At 37.9% G+C, this 21,304-nt stretch overlaps 1 protein-coding gene across 2 annotated transcripts in view; it reads right to left on the bottom strand.

Annotated features, from left to right (window-relative positions):
- Positions 1–2,025: 2,025 nt before the first annotated feature.
- Positions 2,026–21,304, bottom strand: part of glra4a (glycine receptor, alpha 4a) — a 55,488-nt gene continuing 36,209 nt past the window's right edge. The window contains exons 3-10 of one of the 2 annotated variants that reach the window (XM_017307275.1): positions 20,862–20,929; positions 18,864–19,087; positions 15,593–15,675; positions 9,682–9,819; positions 9,208–9,422; positions 7,797–7,952; positions 5,562–5,672; positions 2,026–2,403 (exon numbers count right to left, since the gene is read on the bottom strand). In XM_017307275.1, the coding sequence (XP_017162764.1) occupies positions 2,110–2,403; positions 5,562–5,672; positions 7,797–7,952; positions 9,208–9,422; positions 9,682–9,819; positions 15,593–15,675; positions 18,864–19,087; positions 20,862–20,929 (1,289 nt within the window). In that variant the 3' untranslated portion in view covers positions 2,026–2,109. The remainder of the gene's footprint in view (positions 2,404–5,561; positions 5,673–7,796; positions 7,953–9,207; positions 9,423–9,681; positions 9,820–15,592; positions 15,676–18,863; positions 19,088–20,861; positions 20,930–21,304) is intronic. The other variant, XM_008420580.2, reaches the window with a different exon arrangement.

The raw sequence follows: 21,304 nt of genomic DNA, 5'->3' as shown, positions 1-21,304 counted from the left end.
CATCAATTCCTAAGTCTTGTCAGACAGAGTCCATTTTCAGATTGTCGATTGAGCTATTCTCCGTGAATTGTTTGTTATGCTCCTTGTATAGGTTAGGACAGGTTTTCGAGTTAAAACATGTCGATTACATTTTTTCTTTTTTTTACACAAAATTACTCTTCGATAATGAGATTTTAGTTTGTTCATTTCAGTATGAGCTGTTATAGGGCCTCTTGTTACTTTCAATCCAAAATAGCCCCCATACTCAACTGTTGCAGTAGCAATTATACAACTGTACATTTTTGAAAAACAGAGGTAGAGCCTCCTGCACAACCAACAAAAATGCGGCAAGCGGTTTCTGAGTGGTAGCACTTGTCTTTTCCAGTAGCCATTGTAAAGCTGACCAGGTTAACTGGAAATCAGCTGGGCTTGCTAGGTAACCATGCAGTGCCCATTGAATGTGACTCAATAAAATCAAGAGGTTTTTGAAATGGCTCATTTTCCAGACACCAAAAGATAAATAAAAAAAGATGGGTTGTTTTTAGAAGCAGTAGAAACTCAAATGCCCCTTTAAAGCTCATTTCTGACCGGTCTAGTGTATTGCTTAAACTTCATGATCCTTTCTGTACACTAATGATCTCTAAAAGTCCTCTGAGGCCTTCACAGACCTTTTTGTTTATAAAATCCACATGTAGTTTTCATTAAGCTTCCAAATGGTCTGATTTGTTTTGACCCATCACATAAAATCCCAAATTAATTATGAGAGAGAGAGAGAGAGAGTTCACAGTTGCACTAGCAGAATCAGGGATTTTAGTAGAATGTAAAAATAAAGTATGAGCTCGCTCACACACACGTACACACGCACACACACTAAACACACACACACTAAACATATACATGTGGAGTGACAGATTTAAACAGCCTCTCTCTCATTGACAGGGGAACCAAACAATACAGAGGAGTTGATTAGAGCTGCAGAGAAAAGGACAGGCGGCTCCAGCTGCCTCTCTCAATTCATTGTCATTAGCAGTGGAACACCAAGCCCTTTTCAAACTCATTAGTTGATAAAACAACCCTCTGATTTCCCATTAAAAAACCCATTGGTCCTCCCTCCCTGCCCTCCACACCTCACCCTTGCATTCCCACACCTTTAAATCCTTCCCTGACACTGGAAAATAAACGAGCAGCTCCCATCCATCCCATGTAACAAGAAGCTCCGTCGCATATAAACTGTACACACAAATTTCTGAGCTGCAGATTTGAGTGGACTACCTGTTTCTGTAACATTTGCATTTCAGGATTTAGTTTCTACTTTTACTTTAAGCTATGTGCCCTCTTGGGAATTTTGAGCTGATGGGAGCTATTAGTGGGCTGAAATAGGAAAGTAATTGTGCGTCACACAGTCGGGATGTGACTGAGTTTCTAATGCACTCTTCTTTTTTTTAAGTAATCGCCTGAATATTTTGATTAAAGAGAAGCGGAATCTTATCTTGTTTCCTGGCAGAATAACAATTTATTTAAATTTTGACAAAAGGAAATACATATTTGTGCTTTGAGCAATTGAACAGCTTTGTTTATATACATTTTAATACACTGTTTACATACATACATACATAATCTACTGATCACATACTTAAAATCGAATTATCATCACGTACTGAATATTCATAAATATCAAAGTTCCCATCACCCATATACCAATGTGATAATCTAAAGTTGTAAAAAATGTTCCTTTAACTTTTTATTTGTCAAAAACATTCATTTAAAGCTGCGTAGTGTCAAAATTCAAGTCAGCATGTCCATTCAGCCAGGATCAACTTTTCTAAATTCTTGAACCATCATCTGAAATAAAACCCATAGCTGTTAGCGCCATTCTGATTGATCCAAGCGACTCGAGCAAACACACGTACGAGAAGGTGACCAGTAACACCAGCGAGAAGCTACTCCTTCCTTTTCACGTCTGAGATCCTGAAGACGCACCTGAGCACAAAGTTTTTGTCATTTCTAGTTCTGGCTTTGAGAAGCGTGGATGCTTCTTCATACTTCTTTTTTTTTTAACTCACTGTAATGGGTCAAACAGGCAGTTTTGGTTCTGAGAAAAACATTAACATAATGTCAGCAGAAAGCGTTTTACAAGTTTGCATGGATGTCCTCGTGTCGCAGCACTTTGTAGGTGATCCAGTAGAAGATGTTGAATATGAGAAAGCTCAAGGGAAAGACGGCTCTGGATATGGTGTCGATCCGTTTGGCCCGGTCAACGAAACGCTTGTGAAGGACTTCACCGTCGTACATAGTGACCGGGGGCAGAGGGGAGAACACCGTGGTGGGCCCTTCCACGGCGGCCCCGTCTTTGGCTTGCAGGCAGTGACCGAGTCCATAACCACGGAAGTAAAATCCTCGGCTTTCCCGCATGAGTTCCTCCTCCTGTTGGGAGCAAACACAGGAGAAAAAGCATTTTTAGTGGTTTTTCTCTCCATATTTTTAGCTCGGGGGGGATTACCAGATGTATCTGGAGACAAGTTGCTCAAAACTGTAGCAGTAAAAATTGGTGTGAAAGCATTTTATGAAAATAACAATAAAAAACAAAAACAAACTCTGAAAGGTGACAAATGTAAACAGTTTATCAACTCGAATGCGCAAAAGAAAAACGCAGCAATTTTAAAGTTGTTGACGGAGAGTAGACACTATTGTTGCAAAGGAAGCTAAGAAAAAAATAAAATTTGCTTTCTTCAACCACTGTTTACATTTGAACTGACCATGTCTGGCTTCTTCCTGTGCAGAATTATGGTGGGTTCACACCAAACGAGATTTACGTGACGTATATGTGGATGTACGTCACGGTGTATTTCTTGCATCCAGCGAGGTGCGATTTTAAAGTGTTTGGAGTATTTTGACCGTTTGATGCATAAAGGACGTCCGACAAATCGGCAGGCAATAGAAACAGCGGCTGGAGCGATTTTAACGCATCTTAAGTGCCCTCGACGCGCCTCAATATAGACTTTGGATGTAAATCAGGTGCGCGAAACACTAGGTGTCGAGCAAAATCTCAAGCAAACTTGAAGCATTGGACGCATGAAACGCATCTGGTGTGAATGCACCATTACGACGGATGTCTAACATCAATGATGTAAAAGTCAAATAAAATGTGACATGACCGTTCTGACTGCAAATACTTGGAAAGCTATCGAATGCCACTTATGGGAGTGGCACAGGTCGGATATTTCTTGGAGGTGAAAGGATCAGAATTGGGCCGTTGAGATTGCCATAAAAAAGTCGGATATGGATCGCATTTGCCTGCTGTGTGAACAGAGCCTTAGATCAGTCAAAGTTTACTTTAAATGACAGAGTGGTCTTTGCAGTGGTAATCTCCCATTTCTACTACAAAAGGTCACTTGATAAGCCTGGGTCCATTTAGTCAAACTATTTATTTTTTAATTTGAATTCAGTTTGACCAGCTAATCTGTGGCATCTTCTTATTTCAACACATCTATTTTATTGGATTTGTTTGGTTATGTAATTAAGTGTATTAATTGATAGCTTGTTTTTATATATGCCAGAGGAAAAAAACTGACAACAAAAACATTTCCAAATGAGTTTGAGATCTGAAACTTTAATTAGAAATGCAATATTCAAAGCTCATCTTCCTTAATATCCCGTGCAGATGTTTACAAAGTCTTCTAATCACTGATCTTATAAATGTTTTAGAAAGCACAAAGCAATGATTCCACTTTTGTCCTCATGCTTTTTTAAAAATAAAGGCAACTATTTTTACAGTGAATGAGACATTGTTTCTGCCCTTTGAAGTGAATATTTATAGACACGCAGCTTAACTCTGACAGCCTCTCTGAATCTCTGTGGAGATTCAGTTTAACCGGAGGAAGTGAAGATGTGTGATCTAAATTGGATGATTAGCAGTCAGTGTGAAGACCTCTGAAAGCTCTGATCCGACCGTTTCAACTCTTTCTTTCTCTCTCACCAACACTGACAGCTGCCAAATTCTGGACGTACTCGGAACAGGGACACAGAAAGCTCCCGTCAGATATTATGCTACTAATGTGTACAAGAACTGACTCTACTCTACTTAAAGAGATACATTTGTCTTTTAGTCAATTTCCCTATAACTGGACCGCTCCGATCTTTAGAGTTTAGACAAATCTGCTAATTTAGCTTCCTATAAAGTTGATTCTATCGCAGCAGCCTGGTTGTGAATTACTCTATGGTTACTGTATGATGTCCAAAAGACAAATTGCACCACGCAGCCAAGCTATAGGGAGTCATTGCTCCTCTAGCACAGCTTAATTATTCCTCCTACTCTTTCGTAAATGATACAGTATGCCATGTGCTAGGATCTAAGAGTACGGTCCTCCAAAGATAATTATTGCTCGTAATCTGAGCTCCGTTCTCACAGCAGCAACAACACCAAAATATTTTCCTCTCTGGGAACCAGATGCTATTTCTTTCCTTAACATAATATTGCACATAACTATTGGAAAAGTGGAGGTGGCATCTTTAGGCTCCTGAAAATTACACTGAAGGATGAAACAGACTTCTGGAGGTCCACAACTTTCCCCCCAATATCCTGGCTGATTTCTTTTGCAGTTTTTGTTATGTCACACATGAAAGAAGCGTTTTTAGGGCTGACATGGATTAATTGATGATTGAAATAATTTAGTGATCAATTAATCATTACCTGGAGTTTACAGACTTAGCAAATGACCATTTGCTAAAAGAACAACTCAGAGCAGTAATTAAACTTAAACTGTGCACAAATTACATACATTTTGCATTTAAAATGAAAAACCTTTATTTGTAAATATGTTCAACTCAGGACTCTTCAAGTGGCATTTTTAGCTTCACCTGGTTCAGATTCTGTAATAAAATAAAAACAAAAACTCCTCTCTACCATCCATTTATTAATTAAAAAAATAAAATAATCAACCGATTAGTAGACAGTGATGCATCATTGGCAACAAATGATCAAACGCACACAAATCAGTTTAAATCAATCATGTTTAAGGTATTGTCATAAAATGAATCCATGGATTAGCCTCTATTTAAGTCAGATGTTGTGAATTAACCTATTATGAACATCTAAAACCATGACATCATCATCTTGGCTTTCCCAAAATAAAGTATCTTATGCTACTGTAATATATTGTAGTGTTATAATTACTTTCCATAAAGCATATGAAATACAATATTAATTTAATCTTTCTATGTTTTCAGTATAGAGATAAAACAAAAGCAGCAAACAAGCAAGAGAAACAGCCATTTCAATTCTTTGAAAGCTTTAGGAAAAATAGGAAAGAGAGCAAGAAGAAGTCTAACCTATTTAACAAGAAGCAACAGGGACAATAAAGGGCAGAAATTTGAGGTTGGTGAAATACTGGTATGCAGGATCAGAAGGCGAGCAGCAAAGGGTTCACGGAAACGGACGTGGGTTTGGCTGTGAGAAATACGGCAGGATAAATTCACGTTTGAGGTAAAACTTTCACAACACAATCAATTTGGGTGGCTGGAGGCACGGACAGAAATTGGGTTGGAAGGTCAGGGTTGACACGGGCTTCATTCGGTTTTTTTACCCTTGCACAGGCGCTGCAATGCTGACTCAGATTTCTGTAGGCTGAGCTGTTACCAGGAATGTCATTGGGTTTCCGCAAAGACTCAACGCTTGCAGCCCGACTGCCAGTCGCCTCCATCGAAAAGGAAAATAAAAACATAAGAGGGGGGAAACAACGTTACTGCTTTGACTTGAACTTTCATTTAGTTATTCAGTTTAAGTGGCTTCTGATTTAAAAATTTCAAATCAAAACAGCAAATAAAAAAGAGGCAATGATCCAGTCTAATACCTGAGGCCTTGTACACACCTAACCAGGTATTTATAAAAACTAATATTTCCGCCACATTGTTAAAAAATATATTAAATTTTCATCCACATGAACCTGCACAAATTTGGGTTCTGAGTGTTGTTTTAAACATGCCAAACCCATAGGGGGCAGTGTAGCGCAATGCTAAAACCCATGTCAGCCAATCAGATTGCTTAAAAAAAAAAAACTGGATTTCCTGTTAGGAATTAAACATGGCGCCAGGAAGTAAATTTTATGTTGATACACATATGGGTTGACCTACTTTTAAATAGCGTATTAGTATATAGAATTAATAAAACCCAAGCCTATGTTGACTGGGAATGGTGTCAAAGTAACTATGTGGAAATACTGATGCATTATTTGTCGCAAGACCCCAAATAAATTTTTCATAAATCTAAACTTTGGTCGGAGTTTTTATAAATAATTGTTTTTAATAGTATTAAATGCAATTTTGATGTGGATGAAGGGCAAAACCCATGAAAATGTATTTGTTTTCCCAGATATTTGGCTACGTGTGAGCTATGCCTGAGATTAAGAAAAAAGATTCTAAGGAGAAATGAATACTCTTCATGCGGTAAATGCAAACCGTTTTAAGAAAGACTATAAATGGAAGTAATGATTAAATATTTGATTTATTTCTAAAGAACAAGGCAAGACAGAATCTTTAGTTAATGTTTGTCTGGGATTTGTACTCTCCACTTAATTCACAACTTCCCTCCAGTAAAACTAATCGGGTCACGTGTCAATACCTCTCGGATGGATAGTTTGTGACCTCAAACATCCCTGGGGGAGTAATTGTGCTACTGATGTGGACATCAGACATCTTTTTTCCCTGAAAGACCATTACTTTCTCTCCTCTGTATTGATGGTGGATGGCAGACTGCCCGGTAAACTCTTCTACATTTACAGAGAACACGTCTGAGGCTGCCCACTCTCTAAGGCATTTAATGGGATTGTCAAGATGTCGTGTCTATGGAAAAATAAGTGTTTCTTACTTATCTGTCTTTAAGCTGGATCCACTATGGTAGGCGTATTGTTGTGTGAAAAATGAGGCCTTAATCAAAACTAAGCAAACATTTAATGAAAATGCTACAACAAAACACCTAATGTGTTTCACCAACATTTAAAGCATAAACTAAGAGCATGAAGAAACTAATCTAATTAAAAAGCTAAACAAATAAAACGGGACGAAAGCAACACAGCAACAACAATACAAATGTAAGAAACAAAGATGATGAAAACATACTCAAATCTTAAGTTGCACCAAATGTATTAAGTGGCTACAGACGCACCAATTGGAGGTTTATGGCTGAGTTATGCTTTTTTTACATTGAACCACCAATCGATTTAAAACCACTCTAAAAGCTGTTTTTCAATCTTTTGTGGCCATTAAGTTACGAATGTTACAAATAAGTGTAAACCTTTAAAACAGGGTTTTTCTACCCTGTTTTAACGTCATGTTTGTGCTTCTTGATACAAAAAGAGTCACAAAAGTTTGACATTAAATAGGCAAATAAGATATTAACTGCTTATGAACGTTTAACATTTAAATGTATAAAGCTGTGTAGCGGAACCACTGCATCCCAGTTTCTAGAGTCACAGAAAGGTTGTTTCTCTGGATCAAATGGCGTGACAGAAATAAAGATTCTCGAAGCTCCTCACAGGTCAGTGCTCAACATGAAAATGAGCCTCGCTGAGATGAGCAGATCTTCCTCATGTAATACGACAGCCAGCTGTAGCGTGTTGATGTTGTCAGGTCCAGGATACATAGCACGCCACAATAACAAGAGGCATAAGTCAACATTATAGGAGCTGACAAGGTGTTGTGCTGCTGAATGCGTGCGGTTTATCTTGTGCCTACTTTTTAGGAATCAGCTGCATCTTGTGATGGCTTGAATGTTTTATTTCCTGGAGATATCCTTCAGCTGCCTGTGTTTCTGCACAATTTACACTTACTATTCTCTGCTGCCGTTGCTTTTTCCTCAGCCTGATGAACTCCTTGTGTTGCCTCGAGACAAAGTTGACGGCTGCATACTCCAGCAAGGCGGCGAACACAAACAGAAGGCACACTGCCATCCATATGTCAATGGCCTTCACATAGGACACCTGAGAACAGCAAACACCACAGGGTAATCAAGAGCCAATCAATAAGGCTGCAGGAAAATTTGTGGGTGGTTCACAGTCCACCCGTTTTTCAGCTGTGGGTTGCTCCGACCCTCGTGTCTGGGATGACCTAGAATTGAAATGAGTCGGTGAGTTGTGTGCAGCTGAAACGTAGCGATCGGACAGGTCACGGCCAAGACTCGTGGAGTGCCCCAGCTGTGTCATTCATAAAAAACGACGTGCCAAAGCACATCAGCAGTACTGGAGCAATGCATAGAGGCTTCACTTAATTAGGCAGCAATTTACTGGCTGTTAAAGAAGCAAGCACTGGAACAAAGAAGAAGGAAATTCTGCATCCATTATGATTTTCTGTCATCATCTCCTAACAGGATCTAAATCTTGCAAAATTATGTCTAAATCCTTCAAAGTTTGTCATGCCAAAGTAAATCTTTCTCTGAATGATTTAAGAAACAACAAACTTTTGTTCCATAAATCAAAAGTACAGCTACTTTTACATGTATGGAGCTGAGATTAAGTTTTTGCTGCCTTCTTTCTGAGCCATTTCTGGTAAAATCAGAAAATAATAGAACCAAATAAACCAAACGCTACGCAAAATAGATTAACTTGCTTTAAGATATAGTCACAAGCAGTTCATCCACTAATAGTGGAGCTAATTTTTCGTTTAGTGCTTCTGCAAACTTTTTAGCCACCCCTACTTTAATTTTTACAGATAAAATCTGAAGCACAAATTTACTTGCATGTTTTGTAAACATTCAGTTGAAAGAAGATCAACCAAAACTTCAACACAGAGGATTTTATGGAGGATTTTATCAAGTATTCATGCCCTTATTTTGAAGTACTGGCAGAAGTGCTATTTCCTCTCCTCATATTCTCTCTCCTTTTTTTTCTCCCCCCAAAAAACTTTATTTCAAACCAGAAACAAAATAACACATGAATAGTAGCAAAGAAGACAAAGGGCATTATGTAATATGTAAATTTTAGTGTCATAATTACATTGGTGCTCCATGGTTGTTCAAGGCAAGATATAATTTTAATTGAAGTTAGTGCCACCATTTTCCCCTCAGCTCAAAAACATTTCACAGATTTCTGTGGATAGAATTTTAAACTACTGCAACAGAGATGTGCTGCTTTTGTCTGCATTACTGTGATTCCATCCATGTTTGTCTTGATATCTCATGCTACTTTCATGTGTTTTAACCAGAAACCAGTAGAAATATAGCCAGTCTTGCAGGCTTACCTTCGGCAGAGAAGCTCTAGAACCAGAGCTCTGCGTGGTCATCGTCAGCACTGTGGTGATACCCAGACCAACTCTGGCCGGCGCAGCGTCCATGTTTATCCAAAAGGACACCCAGGACAGGATAACGATGAGGAGCGAAGGGATGTACATCTGGATCAAGTAGTAACCCATCTGCCGTTCCAGGTGGAACTTCACCTCAATGCAGGTGAATTTACCTGAGGGAACAGCATGAAATATTAAACTCAGGCTTATGGCTCTTCTTTGTGTTCATTTTTCTTTTATTTTTTTACACAAAATACATTGAAGTTATTGGTTGCAACATCAAAAAAAGCTAAAAATGGTAAGCAAAATTAAATCTCCTTCAGTCAGTGTAACCATATCAGTGCAGAATGTATTAAAGGAGATGCACACTCTGTACCAGCTTTGACTGGGTCGTTGCTTTTTTAAGACTTTAAGTGGAATTCATTCATTCACCTGTGTTGTAGTGCTTAGTGCAGTAACCCAAGTCCTTTTCTTCTTTCAGCACAAACTGTGGGAGCGTGAGATCATCAGCCACTTGAACAGGGTTGTCAGACAGCCACTCAAAGATCAGGTCATTCATGGTGTAACCGACTGTGAAAGAGGAAGATAGGACATAAAGCAGACACAGACGACATTCAGTCAAGAGAGAACTGTTTTTCTCTTTATGAGGAAATAAATATATCCATGTTTTTTAAGTAAGTGCACCTACTAAAATAGCACAGCTCACCATTATCCATCCTTCTTCTGACGGTACTGGTTATCTGACCGGACACAACTCAGCAAACAGAGAATACAGACAAGAGAAGTGATGCTGTCTTGCAGACTGTATTGCCCCATGATTTTTCATTATCACCGGATTTTCCGAGGTCTGGAGTGGCAACAGGAAACCCTCTGACATTGAAAGTTTAAGGTCTCTCACCAGGTTTTACCTTTAAGTCTGATACCATTGCTAAAAGAAGAGATTGCTGCAATAGCTACCTCTTTATCTGCATTTCTGACAGTTTATATCTCTTTTAATTAGCTGCAGAAATCCTCCCCAACCACCGTTAATTACCCTGTTGCTACATGGGTTGCATAGCTGCAGAGGTCCACTAATGAACCGTCATTTGATTCAGGTGTGTTGAGCACCACTGTTCTGACTACAAAATAGATTAAAGTGATCTACAAGAAGAACTGCACTGATTTACAAAGAAATGTACATATAAGAAAACTAGTAGACTTAATATAAAAGTGGTTCCTATGAAATATTATTGAAATTGAGCTGTTAGCATGTCATGACCTTAAGACTGGCACACAGTAACAAACTTCAGCCAGAAGCCTCTTCAGATTTCCTTTAAAACTAAATGCTAAGTAAATTAGTGCTTCAGAATTTATCTGGAAGCATTAATTTAGGAGAGGCTAAATGTGTTAAACATTTTCAAACTTAGCTAAAGTGCTAAATAAAAAATTAGCTAAGCTACCAGCACATTAAAAATCTTAATATTACTTCCAATAACAATAAACTTGTTGATAAAACAAACTACTTCAAACCAAAATTTGCCAGAAGTATGAATACCATAAAAAGATTAATTTTGAGGTTCTTATGCAGAACACTGGCAAAAAATAATATCCTGCATTTTGCTAACAAACCGCAAAACGCAAGGATATACGGTACTTGTTGATATGCATTTATTTAAGGTTTTATGTGTTTTCAGAACCGTGTAGTTTTTGTTGTAGCAAAAATACATGCAGCATGAAACACCGCAGACTTCCTTGAGCATCTGAACAATACTTACATCTACTGGGAACCTTCTGGGTCTGAGCTGCAAAGACATCAATTATTCAAGATGCTACACCCAACGCTATACCTCACGTCTGAGAAACACTTCCACAAAAACACACTTATTTTGTTCTTGAGAAGAACTGTCATTCACACATCCTCCCACAACAACCGAGGAGAATGCCAATGCCTTCCTAAAACAATACAACGGTCAGCTTTGCTTCTGTCAAATATAACCGTAAGGTTTGGCAGACATGACCGACTCACGTAGCAGACTAAAAGAAATTTCTGAGCCAGAATGTCTGGGATAGCGAAGCGAGGTCCATTCGTCGCATGTCATCCACTTTCGTATGTTTAAAAGCCATTCGTCTAGTGAAATGCTTCACAGCCACCGTCTCAGTCTCTCTTCCATCCTTTTCATCGATCGTTGAAGATAGAAAGTAGGTTTAAGGTTACTGAATGCTAACGACTCAAGGCAGGAGAACGTCTTATTAGCTGCGTATTTGGAGCTTTGATGTGTCAGAATAGAAAAAAATCCCATGCTTGGAGCTTTTTATGCATCTCTATAAGCCAGATGCGTCAAAAGGCCAGGCAGAAGATTGGCCTTGGCTTCCTAAAATCTGGACGATTACAACTGTTTTCTCCCCTCTAACAGATGGTGTAGGCACATTTTCAGTAGTGACAGTAAAACCTATAATGTCCTCTCAATGTTATGCTCCAGCCAAGGTGATTACACCCTTGGGTGGTATACTAACACTTGTCAACACAAGGCCAAGTATTCTCACTGGGCCTTTAATCAGAAATGATTACCTCTCCTCTAATGGCAGCAGAAAGTGATACAGTAACTCAAACCAAAACACACTCACACACCTTTAAAGTCCACAATGCTCCCTTTAGTTTATACACTTGGAGGATAAAATATTTCACTTTTTTTGTTTATTTACATTATTAAGCTACATTTTCATCAATCTATTTAAATCTGTTTCAAGCGTAAAAACATTCTCGCTCTAAAACTAAAACAACCACGAGGAGATATTGGTATATTCAACAAAATTCAGATTTTAGTTGAGATCAGCTTTAACTACCATAAAAATCAAGAACTTGGAGTCATTTATATTGGGTCTCAAATACCAGTTAATCAGTATATTTTCACTACTGATTAACTAAAACCAAAGGAACAAAATTACCGTATTTTCCGCACTATAAGGCGCACCTAAAAACCTTAAATTTCCTCAAAAGCCGACAGTGCGCCTTATAACCCGGTGCGCCTTATTTATGGACCAACATTGAGCCACAACAGGTCTAGCAACTACGGTAAGCAGCTGCCGACTTCATTTTCCCCCGTAGAAGAAGAAGTGTGCGGTGCATGCTGGGATAGTTGTCAGAACGCTGGTTTGTTAATAAAGTTTGATAATACATTTAAAGCCAGGGGGGCGGAGGGGCGGGGGAAGAGAGACAGAGACTGCGGCGGCAGCGTGTCGATTGGTGTGTGTTACCCAGAAAGCATTTGGGCACAATATCGCAACACCAACACCGTGAGTGAAACAACGACTGGGGCAGCCTACTATATAAAGTACTGGGGACCATCCATCCATCCATCCATTTTCTTCCGCTTATCCGGGGTCGGGTCGCGGGGGCAGCAGCTTCAGAAGGGAGGCCCAGACTTCCCTCTCCCCAGCCACCTCCTCCAGCTCCTCTGGGGGAACCCCAAGGCGTTCCCAGGCCAGCCGAGAGACGTAATCCCTCCAGCGTGTCCTGGGTCTTCCCCGAGGACTCCTCCCGGTGGGACGTGCCCGGAACACTGGGGACCATTTCTTTACAAATGTGGATGTGTAATAACACAGTACAAACTGAGGAGTCTATTCTATGCGCCTTATAATGCGGTGCACCTTATATATGAAAAGTTTTAAAAGAGGCCGTTCATTGAAGTTGCGCCTTATAGTGCGGAAAATACGGTAAGATAAGCAACTAAAGTAAAACAATAACTGATTATAATTTACAAAGTATTGTTTAAAGACAAACAACTGATCATTAGGAAATCAACACTAAATACTCACACTGTTGTAAATAAATACAAGGGAGTAAAAGTGCAACTATGAGCTTATCTGGATTTTATAGAATTTTAAAATTTTACTTAAATATAAAAAGGCTAAGAAGTGAAACTCTCCTTTAAGATGCTGATCGATCAATTGTTTCCCTCATTATACTCAAATATTACCCTTAAAATAAAATAATGTTGTATAAATAGAGATCCAGCAGAAAAATTATGATTATTAAAGAACAAGAATAAAACGTACTTTAAAAATACAATATTTTTTTTATCATGTCCTGCTAATGCTATATTAATGGAAATATACTTATAAAATAGCAAGCTTCATTAAATTAATACTTTCAAACAAATAATACTGTAGTATACAAATTTTCTATAGTTGGTACATTATTATGGTAAAACACAAGAATACATAAATTAGACATCACAGTTTTTCAAATTTTTCTGAACTGTACATTCAAATGCTAATATTTGTAAAATATTTGAAACGAATAGATTAGGAGCTCTTGATTTTTAATAGAGCCATTAAAACGTCTCCGTTTTCCAGAACTAGAACAACACAACCCTACAAAGTCAAGCTGAGAAATGGATGAAATGGGAGTCAGACCAGAAAATTAGAGGCCTCTTATAAAAGAGTTTAATTTGACCAAGTCATAATGACAGCTATACAGGGTAAAGTTCACATCTGTTGTGCTATTTTTGTTTCAAATTGTTTGTCCTTGTGTTAATTACAGAAATAAATCATGTTGCTTATTGGAGACTGTGGAGGACAATTCCACAAACACCGAAACAAATTGTTATTGGATCAGATAAAGATATAAGAAACACCACCAGCTCTCCTTATTTGTGGAACATCCTTCTGCAGAGATTACTTTATGACACAGGTTCTTTGTCCGTTTCACCCTTTGCTAAGCTTAAATTCCCTGTGATAAAGAACTAAATCACCTCTAGGCATTGCGGTGAGTCACATAATAATAAAAGGGACACTGAAATAAAGTTTTATTATTTATATCCTGGAAATTGGTTTCATAAGGGCAGATCTTATCTCTGCTAAAGGTAAGGAGAGACTGAAAAGAGAGAATATCATTTATTCAATTTTATTCAGTGCAGTAACCTTATAAAATGTTTCAAATGTATAAATTATCCCAGCATTTAAGCATTCGAGTTGTATGTAAAATAGTAAGAAAACATCATTAATCATTCATTTTTCCCTTGTCTAACCATGTTTGTAACAGTTCCAACTGTTTAAAACTTTTAATTAACAAAAACATAAATAACTTTAATATATTAGCTAATTTCCTGCTGCCATTTGCTAAGTTATCAACATGTATCTGTCTTATTTGAATGGTGCATTTTCTGATGTTTTCCATTTTGAAGAATGACTGAAAGAAATGGGTTTGCGTGTCCCGCCATGTTTTTAATCCAGAACTCATCTTCAGTTTCTTTGATTTTATAGGAACTGTAAAGAGTGTCAGATCGAAGTAAGAGACTAATATGTCTTTCTTTTGTAACATCTTTACCAGGCCTGCTAAAAATAATATATATGCTTCTCAATCTCCTTCTTCATCTTATGGGATTTTAAATGTGAAAAACCAGGCCAAATCACAGAGGATTTTAGTAACTACATACACTTAATTGAGTAACTTAAAAAAAAAACTTTTAGTAATTTTTATAGGACCTTACTTTTTACTTCTAATTGAATATAAAACTTAATATAACCTTGAAGTAACTCGACTCTTACATTTATAACAAGTTGACTGGTTCTTCTCACCCGTCATTGCATTGTTGATTTGAGTTAACCTTCATAGTTAACTCAAGTTTATTACATGTTTTTTCCTGTAAAAAACATATTACAAGGAAGGAAGGAAGGCAGGAAAGACAAAAGTAAGAAATTACAGAATAAAAGAAGGAAGGAAAGAAACAAAAAGGGAAGGACATAAGGAATTACAAAAGGAAGGAGGGATGCAAGATGGGAAGAAGAAAGAACAAAAGGTAAACGAAGAAAGTACACAAAGTGAAAAATTACAATGTAGAAAGAAAATGTAACAAAAACGGAAGTACATCAGGACAAAAGAATACAGAGAAGCTATGGAGGAAAGAAGGACACAAGGAAGGAAAAGAAAGGAAGGTGGCAGAGAAAGAAGAAATTGTATAGAGGAAGGAGGGAGGACAAACATTTAGACAATGGGACTAGTATTAAAGTCTGGACACAAATATTTTTCCAGACTGCATGGGACTCATGTAGCTAAACACTCCGCTACTCTCCTTCTTTTGGACAGATTTGTTATGTGTATCATTCTTTAATAAACAGTGAACCCCTTTAGACATTCTTTCCAAGAATATGTGTAAATATTACCATGAGCTTTTATTTTTGTAATCGAATTTATACTATTGTAACTTGTGAAACGATGTATACTGGAATAAACTTAAAAGGTCATACAGAGTTAGTATTCCTTGGATTACAGCCATGTAAAGCAAGGCAAAGGCTGGAACGCCAAAGAGATAAAAAAAAGAGATGTAAGAGAATAAAGGAAGAGGAAGAAATGAAAACTCACAGCTTTCAAGCTGCATGGTGCAGGTCTGAATGTCCATTGGGAAATTCTTCAAGTCCATAGGGCAGGACAGGGTTAGAGTCAACCTGAGACAGAAACAGATTGGAAAAAAGAACAGGAGCCATAGGGAATATCAGAAGGCCTTAAAGAGCTCAGGGAAATGTTTCCAGACATAAGGAGACATAGTAAGATTACAGATTGAAATAACAGTCAATTTTATAAGCACAAATGTACTTTGGTTACCACTTTACGGAATGCAAATATCTATAAAGTCTTAATAAAGAAAGGGGACAAGAGGTAAACATCCCTCAATGACTGAAGATTGGAAAACATCTTGAGTCACCATTTGTTCAGTCATTGCACCACAAGTAAATGAGAAGTAATTGTTGTAGGCATCCTGACTTCATTTGTTGTGCAGTTGAAGCTTTATGGCTTCAAGGATTCTCAGAGAGGAAAGACAGAGAAAGCTATTTAGGAGTCTGACTGAAGGAAAGCTGTGTAATTACCCGCCGTAATGTATTGCCCAGAGGCGAGACAAGAGCCTCCAGCAATAAACACACTCGCATCCATCTGATAATGTGCTATGATGATACAATATCACTTCCTACAGAAGAAGAGCAAACTACAAATGCCCTACTGATTGAATTCTCACACACGGCTTAAATAGTGTCATGTATTTCAGGTTGATTTGATTCATAATTACCAAACGCAGCTAGGAAGCAAATCAGATACGTGACGGCTCAGTCGCTCAGTGGATTGGAGACGTTGATCTGAGTGACGCTGACACAAATATTTCGTCTCTCTTCAGCCTTCGAATCAGTGCATTTGTGAGTGTCATTATTTCTAAACCCTGGATTATGCTTAAACCTGGTATATATAAATTGAGAATGGCTCATTTTGGTGACGTTAAGTGGTCTTTTATCCAGGAATAACCAGCTGCTTTAAACTGAAAGACCTATTTACAGTGGGGAAGATATTTTTTGAGTTTCTTCCTTAAAAAGAGTGGAAACCTCTGTGATTTTTGTCCACAAATGTGAAAGAAAAAAATCTAAATCAAATTGTTTGATTTTTAAATAATTAATAAGCATTTTATTGTACAAGATAAGTCTTTGTTCACCTACCAACCAGCAAAAATCCTGGCTCTCACAGACCTGTTTGTTCATTTTTAAGAAGGTCTTCCATCCTCCACTAAGTACATGTATTAAGTGAAACTGTTAGAATTTGTTACCTGTGTAAAAAAATCACCTGTCCACATACTTAATCAGACTCCAATCTCTCCAATTGTCTAAAGACATCAGGGACAAACTGTAGAGCTGAACAAGACTGGGATAAGCAAACAAGTTGGTGAGAGAGCAACAGCTGTTGGAAGAAACTCAAGATGACTCAATTCCTCTCTGATAATCGTATAGAAATAATAAAATAAAATAATATTCCTAAATATCAGACCAGTAGAAATCAGTTTTCTCTCTGGTAACTTTGGAATTACTTTCTGCACTTGGTAAAAGCAGGTCTAGAGTTTATACATTATTTAAAACTGTACTTAATAAAAAAAAAAACTTTATTGTTACATAACTATTTAAATTACCATTCATACTTTGTAGATGTGTTTTTATTTTTTCTACATGCTGCTCAGCCAATCAAATCTCTTGACAAATCTGGCTGGGACTGACTGTGGAAGAATCTGTTTAAGCCACTCCCATTTAGAAGGGGCTAAAGGTTACCATAGCAACACACTACACTGTCATGGCAACACATGTCCAGGCCCTTCTGAAGTTCCCCAGTGACTACCTGGATGATCCAGGGGAGGCATTAAAGCAGGTCATGTCAGATGAGTCCGGAATTTAACTTTTGGTACAAACTCTCCATGTTTGAAGTGAGGAAGAAGAATGACAACAATCCCAAGCTGTAAAACATTGGGGTAAGCATCATAGTGCTTTTCTCCATATTGAAGAGAGAATAGATGGAGCAATGGTATTGAGAGATTTCTTTCTTCCCCCAGTAAGTGAATTGAATATGGGTCAATGTTGGGTCTTCCAGCAGGACAATGAGGCAAAACAAACACCCCAGGCATCTAAGGAGTATGAGAAGCATTTGAAGGTCCTGATGTAGCCAAGCCAGTTAGGAGGAAGCTGAAACTCTTGTTTCCTAGCAACAGCCCTGAAACCTGAAAAATCTGGAGAGGTCTAAAACGCCTGATGCAGTGTGTGAAAACCTGGTCAAGTACTACAGGAAGTATCTGGTCTCCTTGATTGTGAACAAGTTTCTCTAACAACCATGAAGTTTTATTGTTTTTTGCCTAATGGTAATAGTATTCTCAGCTAACTTCACCTATTTTTCATTTGTAGTACTGCCGCAACGTTAGTAGGTGAAAAATTAGAAGAATAGTGGTAAAATTCGCAATGAATTTACATATTTATTGTACACTTCACATTTCGTCTTGTACTTAAATGTTTGGCTTTGTCCCTTGGAAATTGTCATATTTAGCCAATAATCTTTACCTTTTGAAAACAAGGAAGGCATAATGTTTTAAATCTGAAATGTGATACTGGTGATTTGTCAGGAGTGTGCATTGCTTTTTTGCCCAGTAAGAACCAGAACGATATCCATCTGCCACTCAACATTAAACAGAACAAAATGGTTACGGAAAATAGATAAAAAGATTTAACTGTGACATCCATGTCATGACTAGAAATAAGATCCTCTTCTCTGGTGCTACGCTTAAATCGGTAAGATTTCCTCTCCCCAGTGCAGAGTGTCATTTAAAAACTTCCATCAAAGCCCGTCACACGCTTTCTGTTTGGCATTTTCATTAAATCTTTTTCACCATGCTCCCTCCATCCCTTTTGATGAGTGGACAGATGCAGAGGGTGCTTGTCTTTGGAAATTTGGCAATCCACAGAAGTCGAGATGTTCTGCATGATGGGATTTCTTTGCTGCCTGCCTGCTTTGGACCGCAGTGAGTGGCATTTTTGATGTGAGCTGTTTTTCACGTGACACTGCATATATAAATAAGTAACCAAAATCAACTCAGTTGAGTAACCAAACTCAACCGGTCAACTGACCAGTTGATTTTGGTCAGTTGACCAAAATCAAAAGTTAATTTTCGTGAAGGGAAAGGATACGACTAAGGCAGTCCAACTGGAATGCGAAATCAAAAAAGGACAAATAAAGAACCTACATTAGATTTTTAGACAACTAAAAGTTAATTTGGTCTCCAATTACAAACCCACATCCAGTGGTTTGGTTTTGCTGTCTATGTTTTGACTTCACTTACCTGATGCTGTACAGAACGCTGCCATCTTGGAAAATCCGCAGCAGCTTGTTATCCGTCGTGACCTCGTGGAAATTGGCTCCCTTCTCATTTGCGAAGAACAGATCAGGTTTCCAGATCGAGTCCAGCATGGAAGGATCCAGGTCCAGGGAGTCGTCTGGGTATTCGCTGTACGCCAGCCGAGGGTCGTTCCACTTTTGCCGTAGAAACACATTGAGTCTGTAGTCCTGTGGAAGAACTCGGCGTAGTTTATGGAAAACATGCGACAAGCAGAGATGGATTTTTCTGCTAATTTTAAAGATGTAAGGATGACAAATACTATGTTAATTGTTATAAGCACATTAGACGTAATAACTATTAATTAAAATTATTTAAAAAATGTAAAATATGTCTGGCATTATCAACAAAAACTTGAAATAATTTAAAACACTATTTTACAAATAATACTGTACGAACACTGAACCCAATGAACAAATTGCAGCAGTGGCAAACGTCACTTGTATCAAAGGGTTTCTGACTTTCATGTAATTCTACAATGTAGGAACATTATAAACTGAACTGGTATCATGTGAAAATGTGGTAGAGCTAAATTAAAAATATATAAATTTATAAGTTATTCCCCTTTTTAATCCAAAAAAAATCAGGTCGCTGCACAGTCAAGTCCAAAATTGTTCATACTCTTGGGAGATTTAGAACTGGCAGTAATATCAATAATTTGTACCCTGTAGTATTAGGGAATATTGTTTTGTTTCGTTCATGCGGCTCATCCTGTTTAAACCCCACAGCAAATGGTAATGCTGCAGACGGCCATTGTCTTTGATTCCTCAGGTGGTCAGCCTAATCTCTTTGATGTTAGAAAATCAATAGACTGTGACTCTCCAAGGTGAATTTTCTGACATACAGCTGTTTGCGATTTGCTACTAGATTGTAAACCAATCTTCCATTTGAGAAATGTTTGTGTCATTATTTATATATGCAGTAATTCCTGTAAATGGATGTGAAGTTTTGCATTTTGCAGACACTCTGATGTGTGATTTTCCTCCTCTGCAGATTATCTTTTACAAAATAGTGAAGGACTGTAAAGCACCTAATGTTGGATTAGCAATCTGGATTTGGAACCAGAGGTTATGGGTAATTGGCTTGGATTAGACAGGAAATAACTTATTTATTATTTGACTATTATATGACTTGAATTTGACAGAAAATCTGTGAAAGGAGCTAAAAAAAATGAGGGTGATTGCCAATAGGTCTTCCAACCTCAAAGCATAGGAGCCATTCATCAAACAGAAATGATCAAAACATATGCAAAAGCAGATCATCAATTACAAGAAGGGTTGCAATAGTTATTTTTTCTATTGATAAATGAGGAGGGTATAAATTAATAAAATGGATGGAATATTTTCAACGTATTGTATGTGTTGCAGTACGTAATATTAAGAACACTGCATCCATGGCTCATTAGAATATTAAAATATGAAGAACTGCTCAAAGGTTTTGATAAAACCTCTATTTTATATTTTCAAATATTTCAAACTAGTCTTCATTGTTATTTCTTTAAGCTTTCTGCAGATTTTTACTGACTTTGTTTCAGCGGCACATTGTAATCAGGAGAGCTGTCGTCCTGGTTGTAACCGGGGAGGACTGCTCCTCTGGAGCTCCCTCAGATCCCCTTAAACAGTTCACGACTGTATTGCGCTGACCCAGCAGCAATAACACTATCAATGCAGACCTCTTCACTACCCTCTCTCTTTCGTTTCAGTTTTTCAATTTTTCATTTTAATTGCTGAGTGGACAGTTCATTATCAGCATGTCAGTGACCCGTTGGTCTCTGAAGGTTGCGCTGCTGTGCTCCAGGAAACAGAAATGAGAGGCTTCAGCAGTATGGGGATTAATAACGAAGATGATTGAGCGATGGTTAATACCGATATGTTTTAACAACTAATATATTGGAATGTATTTCAACAAAGTTTTATTCTTAGAAGGTAAAAGTTGTTGACTTACCATGGTAGTTTCTGTAATAGACCCAAAGCTGTTGATGAAAATATTGCAGGTGACATTCACAGGAGGGCCTGGGGGAAGAAACAACAGACTGAATGTACACATCGCTCCCTTAAGTCGGGATTTATGAGATTAAACCGGTGCCCACGTTAAAGCCACCCATTATACTGTACCTCTCCTGAGGCTTCTGAAAAATGTCAGCAGTTTCTTCATTACTTTTCATCTTCGTGCATTGATTGCAGCTGAGAATGTTACAGGAAATTTACCTTTGATTTGGAGGAAACTGGAACTTTAAATCTGACCACCACTATGTCCGAATGCAAAAATAAGCAGAATATTGAATTAGAAATCCACTAATAGAAATGTTGGGACCGTTAGAACAACTGAAGTGCAAATGAATCGGCCGTGACTGAAATTGCTAAACTGGAAATTTATATGTATATATA

Source organism: Poecilia reticulata, linkage group LG10 (genome assembly GCF_000633615.1).
Source record: "Poecilia reticulata strain Guanapo linkage group LG10, Guppy_female_1.0+MT, whole genome shotgun sequence".
In the NCBI taxonomy this organism is placed as follows: Eukaryota; Metazoa; Chordata; class Actinopteri; order Cyprinodontiformes; family Poeciliidae; genus Poecilia; species Poecilia reticulata.
Note: the sequence above shows the minus strand (reverse complement) of the source record. Positions and strands in the feature narration are given on the sequence as shown.